A 22,057-nucleotide genomic window follows, 5' to 3' on the forward strand; every position below is an offset into this window, starting at 1 on the left:
GAATAGATAGCTAACCTAACGGAGATTCATCACACTTTTAGCATTCGTTTTGTTTCTGTTCGACCTCACTTTCACTGTTTATTTTTTGATGCTTGTTATATTCACAAAAAGGTCTTTTAATAATGTTTATAGACTTTGTATTCACGTTTAGATTATAAATATCAGTCTAAGATCATTATTCTCGTGGGGGGGGGGGGGGGGGGTACCTTAACATGTTTGAAGGTACGGGGGCGTGCCAGTATTTAGGGGTAATTTTTTCTAAAATGTAAGAAATTATCGGTATCAATTTTTGAAATATGTGCAGAATTATGGGTATCATTTTGGGAAAATATTGCAAAATTATTAAGAGGGATATTCGGCATTAAAAAATGAATGTCCAGTTAGAAATAAAGCTATGAAATATGTATAATATTGAGATTTTGGGGCAAAGGAGATGCAAATTTGTTGCGTGATTTTTATGTGCTTTAATAATTTTATTTGCTTTGCGGAATTATGGGTCACATTTTTTCAGACATTTGCGGAATTATGGGTCCAAATTTTTAACCAAAATGACACGCCCCCGTAAAAAATTAGGCTTAGTTTACCCCCCGAGTCATTATTAAATTAAGATTATTAGTAAATTGAGATTATTTGCCCGACACAAGTTGTAATTTCGCTTTAAGATCAAAGAAAAAATTCAAATCTTTTTCGATGTGAGGCTTCATTATATACTTAAACGAGAACAGAATAGAACAATTAATGTGGTTTTAAAATAAAAAATCTAGTCACTGAGTAGCACTAGTCACTGAGCTAATTTTTCACAGGATAGGTTAGAGTATTTCAAGGCATATATTGAGTCTAGCACGGTTCTTAAATTGTTTTTGAATTTCATCGATTTTGAATCTCAATATTCTTATAGACTTCATTCTTTAGAAAAGTTGTGCATCTCCCGACACATATCCATGGCTATTTAGATTCCCAATGGTCTGTCTATACAATAAACCTATAAAAATGTATTTGGCAATCGGCAATCAGTGTGTTCTCCAACAGAAAAACTCTCCTGTTTCAGATTCTTTTGTTAACTTTGTCCGCTTGACTGACGAAATGCCCGTGGTACGTTTTTTGGAGCCCTTTTGTTTACAACCACAGATTTCTGCAGCATTGGCATTTTTGACACTGGAGTATACGGTGATATGGATTATGTTGACAAGTTGATGAAAATGGTACCGGGTTGATTTTCGTTTGGAAACCAACATTATGATAAGTTCATTTTGCTGGAGAGCCAGTTTTATTACAGTGCTTTTAAGGGTGTTGTTTCTGCTGTCAGTGGGTGCAGTCTTTGCGTCGGGTAAGTGATCTTTAGTGTCTGAAAATATCGATTTATTTTAGTCTTCAAAAATAAGTTGTAGAAAACAGAAACTTTGTCTTGAAGCTTTCAAGGGGGAAATTATAATCGTTTGCGAAAAATCATTCAATGGTGATGATGAAACGGAGCAACTCTCATTTAGTGGTCTTTGACACACCTAGACGGGTTCTATCATTTGATCCATGCGGTTCAAAGTTCGAGCATAATATTTTATCAAAATAGTTCTATTCCGTAGCTCTATTCTTAATAGGGATTTATAATCTAGGAAATATTTCAGTAAAAAATAGTTACAGTACAACGATAGAAAAATTGCATTGCTTAACGATGTCAACTTTGATACCGCAAAAATGACAACGTTGCGATATTACATTGTAACGCATTTTCTTTTTATAACAAACCAAGCTCAAGGCAGTCCTTTATTTTGGGACCATTTTAGGACCCAGGATCTATTGATCAAATTGTGGGTAGTATCAAAAGTTCCCTTTTTTAGCAGCGCATGTAGGGCCCTGAAGTATAGCGGGATGCATTGAAGCTTTAAGCCCCCTAATCAAGAAAAAATTTCAAGTTGAACTTCGGTACTGAATTGAAATCGTTTCTTCAACAAAAAAACTTCCAGGAATCCCAATAGATCATATTTTTGAAAAACCGAGCCTTTAACTCATCTCTCATCTTCTCTAACTTTATAAATCCTAGTGAAACTTACTTTACCCCCTAAAAGGCTGCATTTTTGAAACATTTTAGAAATATCCTTTTGCCGCGCTTTCGTTGTTTGAGTCCATTGTTTACAAAATGATCTCACGTTAACAGTAAAACTGTGTCACGTAATCAAAAAAATATGCATATCAAATCGAGGACATCATTTGATATTTAGTTGGGTAATCGTTGATATGTTTTATACAAAATTGACAATTATAACAATCAATTTCATAGCTTATTTCACCGCCTACTCCTATCACTTCTGATCTGTATAATCTCCTTCATTTAAGGCTATGATTCGTTAATCAAGCATCTCCTACATGTTTTTATGATTTTTTTTGCGATTGACAAGACTTCTTCCGAAAAACTGTAGAGAAATTCGACAAAAGGTACAGTTTTACATATTTCTATAGTTTTACCAAAAGAGGGTTTTGCTTTTGGATTTAGTGCCAACTTGAAATCATTACTGCTTAGTTTTGCTTACCTTTGGGTGAAATTCATAAAAAACCAACAAATTTTGCTTGATTATTATTGATTGTAAGACGTAATGGTCTCTGAATAACCAAAAACGTATTTTCGAATGAGCGTATTTTACTTGAGATATTTCCTTACGATTCTATTTGGAGTGGGAGGGGGATTATTGAAGTAAGTTCGACACACACACAAGCCTATCGACTCCTACGTTTCCCAACATGCATCGCCGTCCTCACGAATGGATTTGCTGCATCGATGGTTTTTATCCAATAAATTATTCAAAAGTAGAAGGACTTTAACAGAGGAAAATTTAAATATCAAATCAGAGTTAAAGCGTGAACAAGGTGCAGCCAAGCCTATAAAATCTAGCAAATTTGAAACCCTTTCAAGCGATAACAAAAGCACAAATTCACAAAAGCCTTTTGGAACCTATGCGTACACGCATTCTGCACAACACAGCAAAGAGAAAATATGAAAATCCCCATGACAAGAATAACATCTGTGACAACATAATGCGCAGTGGAAGCCATGACCTGACAGCAATAAAAATACAATCATCAAGTTAGACATGGAATTTCATCAGTGTCATAATCCGTTTTAGTACACTATAGTTCCGTAAAAAGGTCCCCCCCCCCCCCAACCAAAAAGGGACTTAAATCATTATTGAATCAACGTTTTAAAATTTCGCTGAGGCTCACCTCATTTGATAAAACCTCTTAAACTGAAGCTTCCAAAATATAACTAAGCTTTCTGTAGAAAACAAGAAAGAATTGTCATGATTATATCTTGCTATTGTGTTATAGAGCGTCGGATGGGACATTTTATTGCATCCCATAAATAGAGGCCTCCTTTACGCCTCTGAATCTCATATAATCCTCTAGCGACCTACAATGCCTCCCAAAAGTCTTGGAACACTGACGTCAATTTCCAAGGTCAAAACCAATCATCCCCCTCTCCCCCACGGAACAATGTTGGTTTACTATCAAACGGGTTAGGATTTTAGGAAGCACTTTCTTTTGTGCTTCTTTTATGATATTTCTCTTAATCATCAACATTGTTTTAGGGGGAAGGAAGAAGAAGTAATTTTTTTTCATGAAAGGGTTGAAAGATATCAAATGCAGCCTAAATTGCTGGGCGTTCCAAGTACTTTTGGCAGGCATTGTACCCTGGGTACCAGAGCCTCAGTGAAAGAGATGGTCGAACAGCTTTCACCGACCAACTCTACCAAGGCTCTGGCACCAAGAGTAATAGTGACTTGCCTAGCCGCAACATTTATATACCAAAAAACCTAGCTGCTTAACCGTACTCCAATGATTTTTAATTGCTGCTGCATCAAAAATGCTGTTGATCAAATAAACTGAAAACAAACAAATCAGAAATAAACATCACGACAGAAATACTTTCAATGGCAAGATCGAAAGGGACACAAGATAGAGAGTGTTCTGTATATAATTTTATGCCTTTTTAGATCGTTTGCAATAGAGAAAAAGTTGTTTGGGTCTTCATTTGCATTTATCAGTCGAAAAGTTATATTTCTGCATCTAGATTGATCGTTAATTAGTTGCATGATATCACGACTCTAGTTTTGTTGCCGTAAAATTTCTTAACTCGATTAGGAAATGTACCTCGTCCTCAATACAATAAGTGTCACATTCAGGGGCGCCGGAAGCACGGGGGCAGTGGGGGCAGTGGGGCAGCGGGGGCAGTGGGGCAGCGGGGGCAGCACTATGACCTTGTGAAAGTTTCACTGTATTTATGCAAACAGAATAACACAATATTGCTGTTATGAACAAAAATAATCATTTATTATGGATTCATCAGCAACTATGCAAATAGAGGAAATTAATCTAGAATAAGCTGTGACATATTTGAACAGATACATGTGAAATTTCGGGGGCTTGTTATGTTCTTCTTAAATCCTTTGAAGTGTCTTATGGCTGGTATCTACGCAACCAAACTATGACATATTTGAAGCGCAAAAACAGATTTTTATATCAAGGATGTTTATTTGACAATTTAGTCTAGAATTGAGTCATACTTTATTCTTTTCATTGCTGGATCTTGGCGGATTACCAGAGAACCAATAGCAATTGTTACTTTTTAATTCGCATTGAGCTTCAGGAAGTCTAGCGTCCACTTAAAAGATGAAAACTGTTGCCGAATCAAAAGCACTAGGGTTGCTAGCAAAAACACAGTTCAGAAATGTTCTTCCTTGTAATTGGCACAGCTGTTTGAAAAATCTCCAAGTTATTCCAGAGCTCAACTCTGACAGCAGAGAAAGCTCTCGTCAGCATTAATAAGCATTATGATCGTCTGCATGAAGTTCGCTCCGATGAAGAGTAAAAGCGTCAGGTAAAGGAAATGCACATGTTTACCAGTTGTAAAAGGACTCAACAAAGTGAGCGCTGCCATGAGAAAGCGAGCAGAGCCAAGCCTAGCCGTGGGTCAGCTTTCAGTTATATGGGCCAACGATAGCTATTACTTTGCGAACTAGTAGAATGTAAAGCATTTGCGTGGTGGCTCAAAATTAGCTACAAGGCACTGATTTTTAGCGTCCCCTACAATCCCGGACAAAATTAATGAGACAGCATGCAATTTCTGCAATTTTTTTTATGTTGCCCCTATATATTCAAATCCCCCTTTCCCCTCATATCAATGTTGGATTTGTAGCTGTATCATATTTGCTTCAAAATCATGTAGTCAGCAATGAATTGGGGGGAGGGAAAAAGCTATTTTTCAAAGAGAAAACATAAAGTTTTTTTGAAAAGTCTCTACTATTTTTGTCCAGGATTGTAGATAAGTATGTCCTTGGTACAGCTCTATCAAAGCTGTCTACATTATGCCAAATAGTTTTATTAGTGGTGTAAGGAGCAGCTGCGTCCCCTAGGAAAAATAACAAAGAAAACTTGTTGCTGGGGCCCCTAAACGTTCGGGACCGTTTGTTATTTAATTAAAGGTAACTTTGGTCTGTTACTCCACTGAGTTTATTTGTTTAACAAAAAATTCATGAACATTAGAATTTCAACAGAAGAACTATATTTCTGAAATAACAGGATAATAGCTTTGTAAAGTTGATTGGTAAAATTTTTCCACAGTAGTTATGTCCTATACCCAGCCTCTGTGAGATCAAGCAAATCATTCGTGACACAGAATTGCAAATCATAAAATTTTGATAAGCAGTAGTAGATTGTCAAGGTGTACTGGGATGGTATTGGTATTTCCCTGCGCTGGGTTCCAGAGCGAAAAGGGTTTTTAATGGGATGTAGAGAATCTTGATGTGGGCTTACCCTGTGAAGCCAAATCCAAGAAGGTGTACCTTCGTGATAATATTTGACTTGAATAGAAACTTTTGAAAAAACTGGGGGGGGGGCAAACAAGAGACAAAGAAAATTTCGGGGGTCGGGGGTGCCCCCTGGCCCCCCGTAGAAACGACACTGAATACCAAAAAGGTTCTTTCATCTATTCAAAAGGATTGCGTTCTACTATCCAAATAAGATCCGTTACATATGAGTTTACATGCCTGTAAGATTCTGGCTACGTAGAACGCACAACCGAAATATGGGGAGATAAAAAACAGCATGTTCCTTCTAGCATTAGAAACAAAACTCTCCCGAAGCAGAACAGCCACTTCGCTCTTGCAGATCTAAAACTACAGCTTAAACATGCGATTCTGATATCGGGTAGCGTTTACTGACAAACCCAGATTGTGCAAAAAACTATAATGGCGACATCTTTCAGATTATTGGTAAAGCCCGATCGTCGTTCCATCTAGCAGTTTTGGAATCTATCTACATAAGTACAAAATATCGATATAGTGTAGACAGAAAAATTCATTATTGCTTTACGACTCCATTCGTAACATTTTCAATAAGGAATTGTCAATTTTCATTAGAAACTCATAAAAGAATTTGGGAAATATCTGTTTTGCTGTTGGTATTTGATAAAGGAAAGTTCTTCTTCAAAGATGCTGATCAACTTCAAAAGCCGACGGTGACTAATAAGATACTGATATTCAGCCCATTGTCAGAGCGAGAATGGGGCGAGAATGTCACGCTTATTTTATGCCTTAATATAAGAAACGCGGTGAAGTAAACAATTATTTGATTTTCCTTTGTTTCTTGTAATTATTATTCCCCTTTTTGCATTCTCAATGATTCTGTAACAATGGAGTATTTAGACTAACCGGACCCAGGGTACCAGAAATACAAATTTCGGACTTTGACATATAGACAGGACACATAGCCTAACTAAGACATTCAAGCTAATGTTTATTTTCTTAACGGATTCTTGTAGTAGGGAGTCCAGGCTTTCGTAATCTGCCAGGTGACTTTTTTGAAAATGCCTGGGTGTCATGTGACTGATGACGTCACTTAATGGTAAAAATCAGACAAAATCATTGCCAGCTCTTTACTGGAGTGTTATTTTTTGACGCAAGTTACATAATTTGACTCGTCTCGTTGCAAGCTTTTAATTAATGTATATTATTTAATTAATGTCATAATGAAAATACTGATGGCGGCAAATCATGCTTAAATATACATTAATTAAAAGCCCGGGATCGGCGACACGTTCCCGACTCTTACGATTTTATGGGAACCAGGTTTAATGCTGAATGAAATTTTATTCTTTGTGTCTATTTTTAATGCCAACCTGCAAATTATGTTTAACTACGAGTTTCATGATATTTCCTGATTGCCAGGAACCCAAATTCTGATTCTATAGTGCCGAGAACTGTGGTGGTATTAAGATGTGTCCAAAACCCGCGGAACCCACTGAAATCGTACAAAATTTTCGCGAAAACCCATCATTTTTTTGAAACCGTAAATTTGGAAAATGGTTTGCATTATGCTCATTGTTTATCAACATCACGGTGTCGATATATTTTCACCGATGCTGTTGCTGCTATGTTAGCCAAGTGACACGATGACGTCACTCAATGGAGCGCAAGCTACTGTAAGGGGCGTCACCAACGAGACCATGCTTTTTTGCCTCGATTCAATGCTTTGTACAAGATGATTGATTTTTCTAAACTTTTGTTGCTTTCATAGATAGTTAGTTATTTGTATTATTGTGGCTGTTGTTTCTTATTCGTTGCATTTGAACAAATTTTCAATTTCTGGTAATTTGTGTAGTTCTGTAATTTGCCACGAAATTTAAAGTTGAATGCAATACAACACAAATATGGTGTTATATGAAAGAACTAAGATATCAAAGACATAAATGGGGAGTCTTCGCATCAGGTATCAGAAAAAAATCACCCAAACTGACCTGGTGATGATCTCAATAGGAAAAAGGGACTTAGTAATGTCTATTTACAATTTCACCCACACATGGCAACCTTATTAGCGAATGTTTTGTAGTGATTTTGCTAGTGAATGCTGGCATGGGAATCATTTGAGAATGTTTTGGTATTATCTTTGACTCAGTAAAAGATTATCATTCCTTACATATTTTGACTAGAATTTTTTGCTGATTATGCTTATCCTTCCTCAATCATCGCAATAAACTCATTCGTCTTTGAAGACTTTGCATATTTGACAGCGTTGTCAAGGGCGGCTTCAAATATGTTTGAAACATTGACATTGAGGCATAGTTTAGATTAGTCAGATCCCACACCTCCCCTGACCCCCAGATGCTACGGTGTTAGTGACCACTCCAGCCTTCGTCATTTAATGCGTGCGATATCAAGGGCACACATCAGTATACGCATAGAGCGAATAATGCGATCGCGCGCATGAGTCAGATATCTGACCATTGCTGTTTACCATTTTAGGACAGCATTTTTTTCAACGAAACATTGAAAGTTTGTTTCTAGAAGCAAGGCAACATTGGCTCAATCTTACAATAGAGCTTCGCTTGTTTTCCAATGCTGGTGCGACAGTCGACTTACCCAATGTGCCTCTGTTTCGCTATTGCCTCACTTGACGGAAGCTACAAGAGCTGGCGCGCCAGTAATTACTGTTCGACAGAGTTTCTTGAATTGCTCTGTGAATAGACAAATCAGTTGACTTTGTTGAAATTCCGCCGATTTTTCTAAATTATCAACATTGTTTATGGGGGAAGGGGGTGTGGAAATAGGTGTATTCGGGGAAAGAATTGAAAAATGTAAAAAACAACGCAAATATCTGGGTGCTCCAAGTCCTTTTGGCAATGATTGTACATGTTCTGTATGTTGCCCTATTGTAATAACATATTTGGTACACATTCAGAAGCCTTTCAACTTCCTCTGCCCAAGCCCACAAAGATGGGAAACTCTTAACAAAAATACAGTATCTTTAACACGCAAGCAGTCAATGACTCAAACTGCTTCTACCTTAAGTCATACTACTTCAGTCATAGACTTTATTCTTTATTGTTTCTATTATTGACAGTCTATGATAACGGAGAGGCGGGGTTATCAGTTGTATTTTTTTAATTGAGGAATTATATACGGGCCCCTATAGCCAAGGTAAGCGTCCCCTGTACTTCCTATAGCCACGCCACTGAGTAAAGGTAACAAAAACAAGCTGCAAACCATTGTGTAATAGCTAACTTTTGCTTGCTTTTTAATGCGCCGTGCAACGTTTAGGCCTACTTCGTTCGTAGAAATTACTAGAATTTGCACGCAGTTACTTCGCATATTACATATATAGCATGTTATATAGTCAGAGGGAATCCCTTATGTTCTTTTCGCATGCCAACCTATTGTTTACGCATCACGCAAGGATTTATCCCCATTAGGTACGTTCAAGAATAGTCCATTGCGTTTTATTATTACATCATCGTTTATATTTGGTATTAGTTTTGCAGTGTAATCATGATATAGCAAAATCTATTGTCAGCGCACACATATATATATAGCCCGTAAAAGGTAGTTTGGGGGAGAGTTAGTAAGATCTCAGGAGTGAGTAAGATTTGCTGTGTCGAAAATACATGTGAAAACTTCAATTGGTCGTCATTTCTCCGTCTTTCCTACGGAACGTATTACCCTCGACTTCAATATAGGCTCGAAAATTAAACTTCTTTAGATGGGATGAAAATGGTTCATGCAGATGATAATGTACCAACATTTACGTTTTTACACCTAGGTGAAATTCAAAAGATAACGCAACCTAGAAGTTTGCGTAACATTTAACTTCCGGAAATACGCGCAACTCTACAAGGAAGTCCCCACTTAAAGCAGCATTTAAAAAAGTCCATCGCAATGCATAGATTGGCAATAGGAAATAAATAAAAGCCATTAAAGAACTTTGTTAAATGCCTTTATCAGTCGTAACCAGGACAGTAGATCGAGGAGGCCATGAATCGACTGACCCGATGCGGGATAAAAATTTTGGAATTATACCTTCTAAAAGGCAGTGGTGGTGCTAGAAAATCTCCGACAGAGGGACTTGACCTTCCGACAGGGGGACTAGGCAATCGGAGTGAAAACATGGAATCCCAGTTGAAAAGGACGCACAAACATTGGGATTGTGACAGGGCTATATTCAACAAACAAGAAAGAGCAGCTCTTTAGAGCGGAATTATTATTGTCCGTTAAATCTCTCTCTGCGACAAGTACCATTCAACTTTTCTTCGCCTGTCTTGTTTTTGGAATAGCTTTTCACCCTTTTCATTAAGCTGAAAGAACGTTCATTTGTAGCAACAGATGGAGCAGCAGTGATGAAAAGCCGGTAGAGACTTGCTGCCAGTTTAAGTATTCCGTACCTTTGCTCGGAATGGAAAGCAATCTTGGCCGCTACGTTGCAGCTCAACTGTGCCACTTCTTTCCCGTTCTCTAGATCCCTCTGTTGTTCTTCTTCGTGCTTTCCCTTTGCGTGTTCGAAGAAAACTGCCAGCTCGCTGTGTAGAGTGGTGCTGCTTTCACGAGAGAACACTGTGGGAAACATTGAAAGAAGACTGCGCAGTTCCTCGACATTGCCCGGCATTTCTGGGTTCAATACTTTTAGGACGGGTTCAAACGTACCTCTGAGACACTTTTCCTTTTCAGCAAGAGTAGCAGAAGGGCTGTCAATAAACTTAAAGAACTCTGTTCTGTAGAAGATGCTAATTTGTTGTAGCTCGACATTCTCTGCTTCTGGACGACGTATGTTTTTGTGAAGTCTTGCAAAATCTGCAAAAGGGTCGGTGCCGAGATATTTTGCAACGCTGATGGCGGCTTCAATTTGGTTATTAACATTTTTATCCTCCGATCGCATCCCATTCAGGCAGTCTTGAGTTGAGTTCAGTACGACCAAGTCACTGGCAACATTGACGCTTTTTCTTTGCAAATAATCACCTTAAGGTCTTTGTTTGCGGCGCGGCATTATGATTTTGAGAAACATTAGGCCACAGACAAAATCAATGTTTACAATGTCATTTAGAAGGAGGTCGGGTGGTGCGGAGCGCCGTAATTTAAAGAACTTCTCCATCTTACTGCACTGAAGTCATATATTCGCGCGAATGTGTAAGTTAGACGCGCGGATGAACCTCGTATTTGTGGAGGAAACAATAGAAAAACGGGCCTAAATGAACTAGAGTGTCAAAGATAGATTTGTTGGGAACGTTTTTGTGAAGTCTTGCAAAATCTGCAATAGGGTCGGTGCCGAGATATTTTGCAACGCTGATGGCGGCTTCAATTTGGTTATTAACATTTTTATCCTCCGATCGCATCCCATTCAGGCAGTCTTGAGTTGAGTTCAGTACGACCAAGTCACTGGCAACATTGACGCTTTTTCTTTGCAAATAATCACCTTAAGGTCTTTGTTTGCGGCGCGGCATTATGATTTTGAGAAACATTAGGCCACAGACAAAATCAATGTTTACAATGTCATTTAGAAGGAGGTCGGGTGGTGCGGAGCGCCGTAATTTAAAGAACTTCTCCATCTTACTGCACTGAAGTCATATATTCGCGCGAATGTGTAAGTTAGACGCGCGGATGAACCTCGTATTTGTGGAGGAAACAATAGAAAAACGGGCCTAAATGAACTAGAGTGTCAAAGATAGATTTGTTGGGAACGTGCACTCAACAGTTACGTAATTGCTGATTTTGTAAGTAAGCTAATGACCTTCGTAATTAGTAGCTAGTGTAGGACGCGTAGTTAGAGTAGATTGCTTGCTGCTCTATTGTTAGCTAATAAGAAGCTTCTAGAAAGTTCTAATGATCGCTGAGGTAGAACTTTTTATCACGCCTCACGTAGAGTTAAGTGAGTTGTATGTTTCGCAGTTAACAAGTCGCTAGAATCTCAAAACCAACAAGATTTGTTGAAAGTTTTAATGGGTAAATCGATAAAAATCTGTGAGATATTTCATTTGATAGACTTTATCTCGAAGATCTATCGTTAAATGTAGTGGAAAATGACTAAAACACGCGTTTAAAGCCTTTTCTGAGGACTTCCCCATTTTACGGCAACAGTCACTTCTCCATATTACCGCTGCCCTATATTACGGCGCTCCGCACCACGGCGATTGTTTAGAAGTGCTGATGCTCTCAACTTTGCCTCTTTATCATCGGACTTTTTTACGTCATCATGAGCACAAATAAATACCTCTAGGCTCCTCCATACTGCTTCTACCGATTCTGCTCTTGCTGACCATCTTGTTTTTGACAGGTTTTTCAACTTCAAGCAGTTTTCCACATCCTTTGTATGTTCTCTCAAGAACGCATTTCTTTTAGTGCTCTTTGTAAATAATATTCAAATTTAATGGCTCTCAAATCAATCCAGAACTTACCGCTCATCTTTCTGTCCGAAGATAGTCCCGCATGGTGCGTTGCTAGAGCGTCCTTTGAAATTTTCTTTAAAAGGTTTTATTGTGTTACGTCCGTTAATGACAGTAATAAGCGGTTTGGTTGTTTCTGTTCACAGCAAGAAAGCCCCGGTCGATGGTAATCTTATTGTCTTTCTGAATGTGAATCCTCCTCAAAGCTTCGATCTATTTGATGCTACGCAAAAAAGAAACGATTGCCATGTTTTTTAAATTTGGTCCATTTGCTCCTTATTTATTTTTTTTTTTTTTTATATATCCAGATAAAATGTTACAATACAAATTACATTCTACTTTACTTGCTAATTACTCTACGATACTACAGGTACGATACCATGGAGAGCAATGGACAATGCCAACCCTATGGCCATTACATGCAACTAGAGAAACAAACACGAACGCTACACTTACACTTTAATCAATGTTACAAAAAAAGAAAAGAAGTATATATATATAGAAGATTACAGGTACAAGATAATACGTTTTGAAAAACTGAAAATAGCAAAATAGCAAAGTGGGTGAGACACAAGATCAAAGGATATTTGATGAAACTGATTTTATGATCATTCAAAGCGTTCCGTTCTTGAAATATACAGAATAGTAGATTCCAAAATGAATTTATTTACTTCAAATGGCAATTTTTTGTCGCCGTACAAAAGAATCTGTAAAAGGATAGAATTAGGAACGTTGGTAAATTCAAAAGAGTACAGTACTTACTGGAATGACACAAGCGAGGAGGTCATATCTTGTTCTTCAAAAGAATGGCATTCTCCTTATTCTTCCTGATTTGAATTTTACCTGGATATGAGTAAGTTTTATCTGAAAAATTGCTGAACAACAGAGTTGGAGGGTGTGACACCCCCCCCCCACCCCCAGGTCGAGACGTCCCTGGGTGTCACAATGTTTCCAAAAATGTGGGTTATTAGATCTCCAATATTTTTATGTCTTTTTAATGCTAGTTTAGGGAGATGTTTCTATACCTGTTTTTGTTCTTTATCTTTTAAAATTATGTCCCAGTGGTCTTTAAGAATTTTACTTATATTGATAGTCCGATTGGCGTTAGGTATGCCGAAAGAGAGGGCTTAATTTCCCGATATGGTGTGCAAATTACTTGGGAGTTACCTGTTATTACATTTATACTCAGTGGCATTTCTGTAATCGTAACCGTTACTTCTTCTTTTTTAAAAAAACTTAACAAACGGTAGCGAAATCTTGCTCCGACAAAACTATAGATTTTCCTCATATATCTTCCGACGGATGGGCTAAGCAGCTCCGACATCTCCCAGACCAGGTTTAACAAAATACTATACTGCGCAGGATCGGCAACTCAACGTTTCTCAAAAGAACAATGATTATTGTTTCTTAAGAAAAGTTGGGGATGGGAGGAGACATGCAAACAATCTTTGGTGGTAAAAAACTTGAAAATGGCTTTGAAAAAAGCAACCATTTAGTAAAATAAAGCTTTGCGTCTTACACTCTTCAGAATTTAAAACGTCAGAACATAGACCCACAACTCTACGCTAGGAAATATATAAACCCAGTTGTGGATCGAAATAGGCCAACCAGAAACACGAGCACATGACTGTAAAGGTTGACCAATCATTGCCGCTTGCCTATTGAGAATGTTACCAATGGAGTCCAAAGGTGAAAACGAACTCCTTTTGGTCTACACAGTAGCTGTTTTTTTGTGCTTATGTAGATAGATTCCAAAACTGCTAGGTGGAACGACGATCGGGCTTTACCAATAATCCGAAACATGTCGCCATTATAGTTTTTTGCACAATCTGGGTTTTCCAGTAAATGCTGCCCGATAGCAGAGTCCCTTCCGTCCATTCAAAAGGACTGCGTTCATGCCACACAAAAAAGTTCCGTTGTTTATGAATTTACGAGCCAGTGTGATTCTGGCTACGTAGGGCGCACTCAGGGGCGCAGTGGCTGGGGGGGGGGCAGGGGGGCGGCCACCCCCCCCTGGCAAAAATTTTGTCGGATTGTCGGAAAATCCAACGTTTGTCGGAAAATTTGAAATATTAGACAAAATGTAAGGTTTTCATCGATCCTGTCTAAAAGGTCGCATATTTTTTTAAACCTGTCGTAAAATAGTGCATGATCAACCCTTCTTACTTATTTTCATTAGAGTATTTCTCGGAATCATCGCATTGCTGAAATTTGTAAAGGAAATTAACGCTCTGGTCTCAGTTATTTTATAAACTCCCATTTCCGACAGTTAAAATTCAACTCAGTTCATTTCGAAATGAATTCGCAAATGTTGTAGAAGACGCAAAAAGTTATTATTTTCGCCATGACTTAGAAGAGGAAAATTTTGTCGAGCGACGAATACGCAGAAAGAAAAAGATGCCAGGGGAAAATTGCATAGATGAATTAGAGGGAAATAGGGAATCCGTATATCATCGTGATAGTAGATACAGCTATCAGCTCAATGAATACAAGATTCACGTCTCATAAGGCAATTTTGACACATTTTGCCTTGCTCAACCCTGAATGTTTTCAAAAAACAGTTGAAAGGCAGTTGTGTGCAGTGTAATTAAAAAAGGTTGCGAAGAATTACGGCCTGGATGACGAAAAATTAAGAGATGAGTACAGCTCTTTCGCCAATAATTACCGTAAATTTTGGAAAGTTAGAGAAAAGAGCAACCTTCCCCGGCTGCAGGAGAAAGAGAAAACTTTTCAGTTCCATTCAGTTCTTGAGTTGATGATAAGTATAACCTGCAAAGTGCCTTTCCACAGCTGGTCCTTCTTTGCAAGGTTCTTGTCACTTTGCCAATAGGTTCAACAAACTATGAAAGAGCTTTTTCAAAGCTGAGGATTGTAAAAAAATCGGCTACGGTCAACGATGGGACAAGACCGCCTTTCCTCTCTGATAACAATCAACGTCGAAAGTGATATTTTACAGTCGATAGACTATGGTGACATCATCGATTTGTATGCTGCCACACCTCTTTTGAGAAAGATGCTGCTTGAGTAACAGTTTATATAAATTCAGTTAAAAGAAAACTATTCTTTTGGACGCGTTATATCTATTTAAGGTTTAGCATAAATAAATGCAAAGTAATTATGATGCGACTTAAAACTTGCCAAAAACTTTTTGCTATAAACAGCTATAAACACTAACTTGACAGTTTATTGTCTAGTATAGCGAGAAGACTTGTAGGGTGTAAATTTATAACTAGTTGCAGTTTTGTTCATAGCGATTTATATTTGGTAAGTTTTGTTAGAATAAAGGCTATTGTTGAACTTGAAGGTGTATAACGAACGATCCATTCGTTAACGATTTCCAGATCCATTCGTGATATTGTAGTATCAAGTGTTGCAGTATATGCAGCAAGGGTAATCTTCAAGAAATGTATTGAGAAAAAATTTGTCGGAAAAATCATATGTTTATCGGAAAATTTTTAGCTTGGCCCCCCCAAAAAGTTAACTCCCACTGCGCCCCTGGGCGCACTACCCAAAGATTAGAGGATAGAAAAGAACAACAGGTTCCGCCTAATATTAGAAACAAAACACATCCCCAAAGAGAACAGCCACCTCGGTCTTGCAAATTTAAAATTACAACTAAAACCTGCGATTCTGCTATCGGGCAGCATTTACTGGAAAACCGCGTTTCTGATTGGCCGATCCTGACATTCGAAGAAAGAGAACAAATTACGAAGGTGTTTAAGAAATCAAAAGTTTGAATAACGTGATTAGGATTGTAGTGTTCTTTCTCTTGAGAACAATGATTTATGACTGAAGTCTGTGGCGCTGTTCGAAACAAGCGCATTAAAATCTTTACAAAGGGAAAGAAAAATCCTCGCCGAATGTCCTTGGAACACCCTGTAGTCAATGAAAGATTTTGATGAAATAAATGTCCGATCGTTATCCCCCTTCTCTAAAACAATGCTGGTTGAAAAGCCTATTACTTACCCTAGCTGATAAAGTGACATTGGACGAATTTCAAGCTTTGAAACTGTTTTTATCACAGCGTTTCAAGGGGGAGAGGGACATGCTACTGAACTTGCGTGAAAATTTCGCATAGTTTACCAAGACTTTTGGCAAGCATTGAAAGTTTCAAAAGGGCACAAAAACAAGTCTGATGACTAATCACGGTGGCCAGATAATTGAAGTGGTTGGGGACAAAAATTTTAAAGTTTTTTGTTCACGATTTGGCCAGCCAAACTAAAAATTCACAGTCAGTTAAATTTAGGCTAATTGTGTGGAAAAGTAGTTTGATGAAAATGGTCTTTCACATTACAGTAGCATACATTTAAGTTTTTCTATTGTCTGTTATCTTCTACATTGCACCCTGTGTCGTCATCGGTATTTTGAGACTATTTTTGACATATATTTGAATTGTTTTTTAATTTGCAATTTTGTTTTTTTGCTTTATGGTTCATTTGCGACCAAATTTGAGCCACCTTCAGCGTTTTTGCCGAATCACTTTTTGACAGCCAAAGACTTTGAAAGACAAAGGTTCAAATGGAGGAATTTTACTCTCAAAACGAAAAGACGGCAACCTTATTTTTACTTTGAACCAGCTTAAGACGTGAAGAAAACTTGCATGAGAAGGAAAAAATTCGTTTGACACTGATGTTCAGAAAAAAGTTGCATTGTATTTATGTAAACTCTCAATAAAACTAGCAACTTGAATGAAACTAGATAGGTGAAACGCACTTCTGCCTGTGATGGAAAGCACTTCTGCCTGTGATGTTTATGCCTGTTATTCACAACACCCAAATGAAAATTTCTTTATGACTTAGACTGCAACCTCTCTACTCGTTTTTTTAGTTTCTCTTCATGGCTTACCTTTTATTTACCGTAATAAGCCCCCCCTCTCGAATAAGCCCCCATGGGGGTTTATTCGAAGGAAACATAATTGCAGAATAAAGTCTTATTTCAAGAAAGCCCCCACAGGACAATAGCTATACAGTATTACTTCCTTTGACTGGAGACCAAAAAGCAAAAAGCGACTTTTGTGATGATAAAAAATTATAATATTTGTTAGTTCTTTATAATATTTTTTAGAAAAATTATGTCGTTTTTATGACGACCTATGAGAAAAATATTAATTTTTGAAATAAGCCCCCCCCCCTCGAATAAGCCCCTTCCTAGAATAAGCCCCCAACCAAAAATTCATTTTTGCAATAAGCCCCGGGGGGCTTATCCGAGGATTTATGGTATCTTGTTTTCTTTGCTCAGTTTTTTACCTTCTTTGACTTTTTAAATACTGCTAGATATGTAGGCAGTTGACCTTGGAATAGTTATTGTTTTGTTATCATTCTGCTACGAAATTTTTGCGGCTTTCACTTTTGTCGCCTTTTTTATGGTCAATCCTCGGATTTCATTTCAGAATAAACTGTTTTTTATTTCTGAATTTCCATTTCAGGGCAAAACTGCACAGAAATATGCGACGTAAATGCAGTTTGCAGCAATGGGAGTTGTGTGTGCAATGTAGGATTTACAGGGAATGGCTCATTTTGTGCGGGTAAGCTAAGAGCATTTTGTACTAATCGGTGAATAGGTCGGCTATAAACAATGTTTTACAATTTGAATGTATGCTATTGTATTTTGCCTGATTATGGTATGCAACTTTATATAAGGCATCGTAATAAAATTAATTATAATACCTCATTCTTGGAAATTTGTGGTAAAAGAGAACATAGCATTGTGAAGCGACGACTTCATCTAATTGATTCTTGAAATCAAAAACGGTTTTCCTACAAATTTTTATGATAATTTACGCAGCAGAATGCCCCCTTCTACTTTTTTCAAACAAAAGAGATTTTTTGAAAAAAAGTTTTGATTGTGAAATTTTACTTTGACCCCTCACTTTCCAGCCTATGAAACTTGGTTTGGCGTCAATAAAAATTGATACACAGTTAACTCAAGCTGTGTATGAAATTTCGCTTGGTCTCGCTGTTTAAAAAAAATGATAAATCCACAAAGGGTAGTCTTCAAATTTTCGATATCCCTGAGAACGTTCCACCCCAGTCTGCATATACCTCTGTCTTCAAGAAATGACCAGAAACAAAAAGAAATTAGCTTGTAAGCTAGATATTCCGAATTATGTGTCCCCAATTATGTGTCCCCAATCGAGCTTATGTGTCCCCAATTAGCTTGCAAGCTAAATAGTTTTTTGACACATTAATAAAGTTTTTTATTGATTGATTTTTTTTCTCATCAATGATTCAACATTTGGCGCTGTTTATATACCGAAAGGCCGCCGGTTCACACATGTTTAGAACAAAACTTGAAAAATTTGAATTTTATTATTTTTTCCCAAAAATTTTAACTAATCAATCCGGGATATTGTTTCTACAATTTCTATGTTGGCTGTGTCCACTTGAACTTTTGTTTGCCTATTTCTGGAACCACGTATGCACAGTATGGCACTTCGAAGTAGTGCAAATGACAGCTTGGTACGAATCCAAATAGTCACCAGTGAAATTGACAGATCACGTTTCTCTGATATCTTCGTAGATAAAACCGATATAAACTTTTCAGTTTCTCTACTTGAACCACCACTGTGAGCGAAAATCAATGGCGTAAAAGAACCATGCTCAACTTGTAAAACCCTTTGACAGTAATCGCGTTTCTTCTCTCTTTCATTCCCTGCAAAAGTGTTGTTTAGTTTCTGGTTTCTGTACGACGGTGCGAATGGGTTGAATACCCTTACATCAAAAAATGCACTTTGTTCCTTCTGCCAGAAGCCACGTATGCTGATGTTAAGCCTTGCCTCTTCTGATATGTTGGAATTTCTTGGGAGATTTTCACCACTGAGATGTTGTAGAGGTGGCTCAATTCTAACATCGTTAGAAATTTCTGTTGCTAACTTGCCAAGTAGATCACGTACTTAATTGTGTCGATGATGAATGTATCCACCTTTTTGACAAGACATCGCATGGTCAACGGAAAAGTGTTTTCCGCATACACAAATAGTTGGCATGAACTTTAGATGCCATCTATATCTTAATCGGATTGCGTTGTGGAATTCACGCTTGATGAGAGCAAAATTTTCAGCTTTCAAAGGAAGAGAAGTGAGCCATGAAGACGCACCTTTCATACAAGACAGCTCGTTTGCTTTGCGTTGATCGAGTGTCATAGATTCTCTTAGCAGTGCAAGTTTCTCCTCGTGCGATTTTGTTCTTTCATGGGCAATTTCAATCTTCGTTTTCTTTATTTCATTGTTGTTAAGCCTTAATTCAGTTGCTTGTTGCTTGATATTCATTGATAACTGACTGGTCACTCTCTTTGAAAAAGCATATTCTTGATGAGCTATCTCAGAAAATATTGGTATGCCAAGTCCTCCAAAACGTACCGGAAGACTGATTAGTTTTCGCTCAATTTCGGAGCAGTGATAGCCTTCAGTTAGAACCGGCAAAAACTGTTCATTTATGAAAGCATCAAGCAGTTTCAGTGCTTTGCAAAAATCAGGGATGACTCTAGTTAAATAAGTTATCCTGTGACGAAATCAACTAACAAAACAAGTGTATGCTGCATGCGGCTCTGAGCGTGCTATTCTATATAGTACTTTTAACTCTTCAATCCAGCCATTCACTACTTTGTTTGCATAATCTGATTTATCATTGGCCGTCCCTATATATAAACCCAAGTATTTTTGTCCTGATGTTGTGATATTGATCTGAGTGTTGCCAAAGATCTCGCAAGCTTGCTCATAGTTCTCTTCTTTCACTAACAACCATGATTTTGATGCATTGGGATGATAACCAATCAAAGGACCATAGTGCAGAACATTGTCCCACCACGATTTTAAGCAGAGGCGGATCCAGCGGAAAATCTGAGGGGTGCTTAAGGGCGTTGCCTTCATAGCCATAATAATGCCACACCCCACTTTTACTTACGGTTAAATGAAGGCAACACCCATCTTGATAAATTAATCTTTTTTAAATTCAGGTATTAAAGCAAAACTATATAAAAAATTATCTCTTTTGTTAGAAGCAATGCTAGTTAAAAATAACACTGCTACCTTCGCAGTTTGCACATCACATTAATCAATGAATGACATTTTAGGTCGTTAGACAATATTTGATTGCTCTGCAATATTCAGACACTGGTTCATTTTTGTAAAAAGGAAGCTAAAATGTTTCAAACAAAAAAAAGCAAAATGAATCATTGCTACGTTAACTGACCATTACTATACGAAAATTGAGTTAAATATCATTAAGTCACGATAAAATGGATTGGGTATACCCTAAGTGCCAGAATCCGCTGAGTCATGATTTTCATGAATGCCATGCTATTGGTTGACCTTGAACTGGTCACATGAACTCACCTCGTACTGATTGACAAAACAGTTTCTATCAATAGCAAGTTGTCAACAACGGATGCAAGTATCACATGAAACAGCAGCGATCACGCCGAATCCAAATGACCCCCTATAGAGAAGGCCTATTTACCATGACTCAATGCCTTTAAATCAATACTTGTAAGAATTTGTTTATAAAAATTGATTGTTTTACTAAGTACCTTGTGTTGAAGTAGTACGTTTTTGGGGTCATCTGCATTTGGCAAGAAATGGGTATCGAATTCATTCTGGTAGTAATTACCATACCACCCCAACAACCAAAAATCGTTGGCACCACTTTTTTGGGGGTGCGCATTTTTCTCTGTAAAATTCGATATTTTTGTCGAATTAATCCAAGAAATATTCTGCTAAAACGTTTTGCATTTAAAGCCTGGTAAAGGAAACTACCAACCTGAAAGGCCGAAGGTCAGAACTTCCACGGGACAGTACTTGAACCTTTGGCATTTGCAGTTCAGCGAACTCATCGATCTGTTTATTCCCACATGTCACGACACCATCCACCACGCTCTTATCAAAAACTTCTCTCACGATTGACTGAATACTCAAAAGCTCGTTTTCCGTTTCAATTTCCTTAGTCGACTGGCAACCAATAATCGAGAACACCTGCAACAGCAACGACTTTATGTCCGCCATTGCTGCTACACGAACAGGTTTTTTCGTTTCAGTGACGGTATGCACCAGTGTATACTAAATGATTGATAGGGGTGCTCAGATGAGCCGAAATTTGGCAAACGGATTGGTTGAAGCCTTGTTTTGATTGATAGGGGTGCTCGACATTGCAGAAAAACATATCAGAGCGTGATGTGATTGGCTCAGTTGCAACTTTGACCTTAGAGGTTGATTGATAGGGGTGCTCAAGCACCCGTAGAATTGAAGTAGCTCATTGGCCGAGAGTGTGGTTTGATGGACAAGTAAAAGAATTGGTTCCAGGGCAGCTCAACATGAAATTTCTAGCTATTTATAGTTTAAAGCAGATACAGGTTATGCTAACTAACGCATGTCATCAGTTTACTGGAAAATACATTTACATCATCTAAAAGGATTCAAGACGTTTTTCAGAGATTAGAGAAAATGCATTGAATGTTATATCTCCGAAAATTCTGACCGGTGCTCAAGCACCCATAGCACCCCCCTAGATCCGCCTCTGATTTTAAGTGAAGTAACGTCCCTGCACCACCAAGATCATCTGCATAAGCTGCATGCTTTACCTTGCTTTCAGCTGATTTTATCAATGATAGAAGTGGCATAACTCCAATTGCATAAACAGGCATAGCAAATGGATCGCCTTGGGTCGTTCCTTCGGCAGATGGTATTTCTTTACCTACTGTGATAAAGAGACGAGATGGTTTTCCATAGCAGTTATTTACTTATTGAGCCATTGGAGGACATATATATTTGATGTTATGCAATAGTGCCTCTCTATTTAAGCTATTAAAGGCATTTGATGCATCCACTAGAAGCAGGCCATCAGTTTCTTCCTCTTCAAATATATCTGTCAT

General features: G+C 37.9%; 1 protein-coding gene and 1 pseudogene across 1 annotated transcript in view; one reads left to right on the forward strand and one right to left on the reverse strand.

Moving 5' to 3' along the window:
* Positions 1-270: 270 nt before the first annotated feature.
* Positions 271-22,057, forward strand: part of LOC135693452 (uncharacterized) — a 95,024-nt gene continuing 73,237 nt past the window's right edge. The window contains exons 1-2 of the mRNA XM_089111438.1: positions 271-1,327; positions 17,619-17,717. Coding sequence (XP_088967564.1) covers positions 1,237-1,327; positions 17,619-17,717 — 190 coding nt within the window. The 5' untranslated portion in view covers positions 271-1,236. The remainder of the gene's footprint in view (positions 1,328-17,618; positions 17,718-22,057) is intronic.
* On the reverse strand, positions 18,211-22,057 carry LOC148959063 (uncharacterized; annotated as a pseudogene).

Source organism: Rhopilema esculentum, chromosome 11, assembly GCF_057945365.1.
Source record: "Rhopilema esculentum isolate cy_ngs chromosome 11, ASM5794536v1, whole genome shotgun sequence".
In the NCBI taxonomy this organism is placed as follows: domain Eukaryota; kingdom Metazoa; phylum Cnidaria; class Scyphozoa; order Rhizostomeae; family Rhizostomatidae; genus Rhopilema; species Rhopilema esculentum.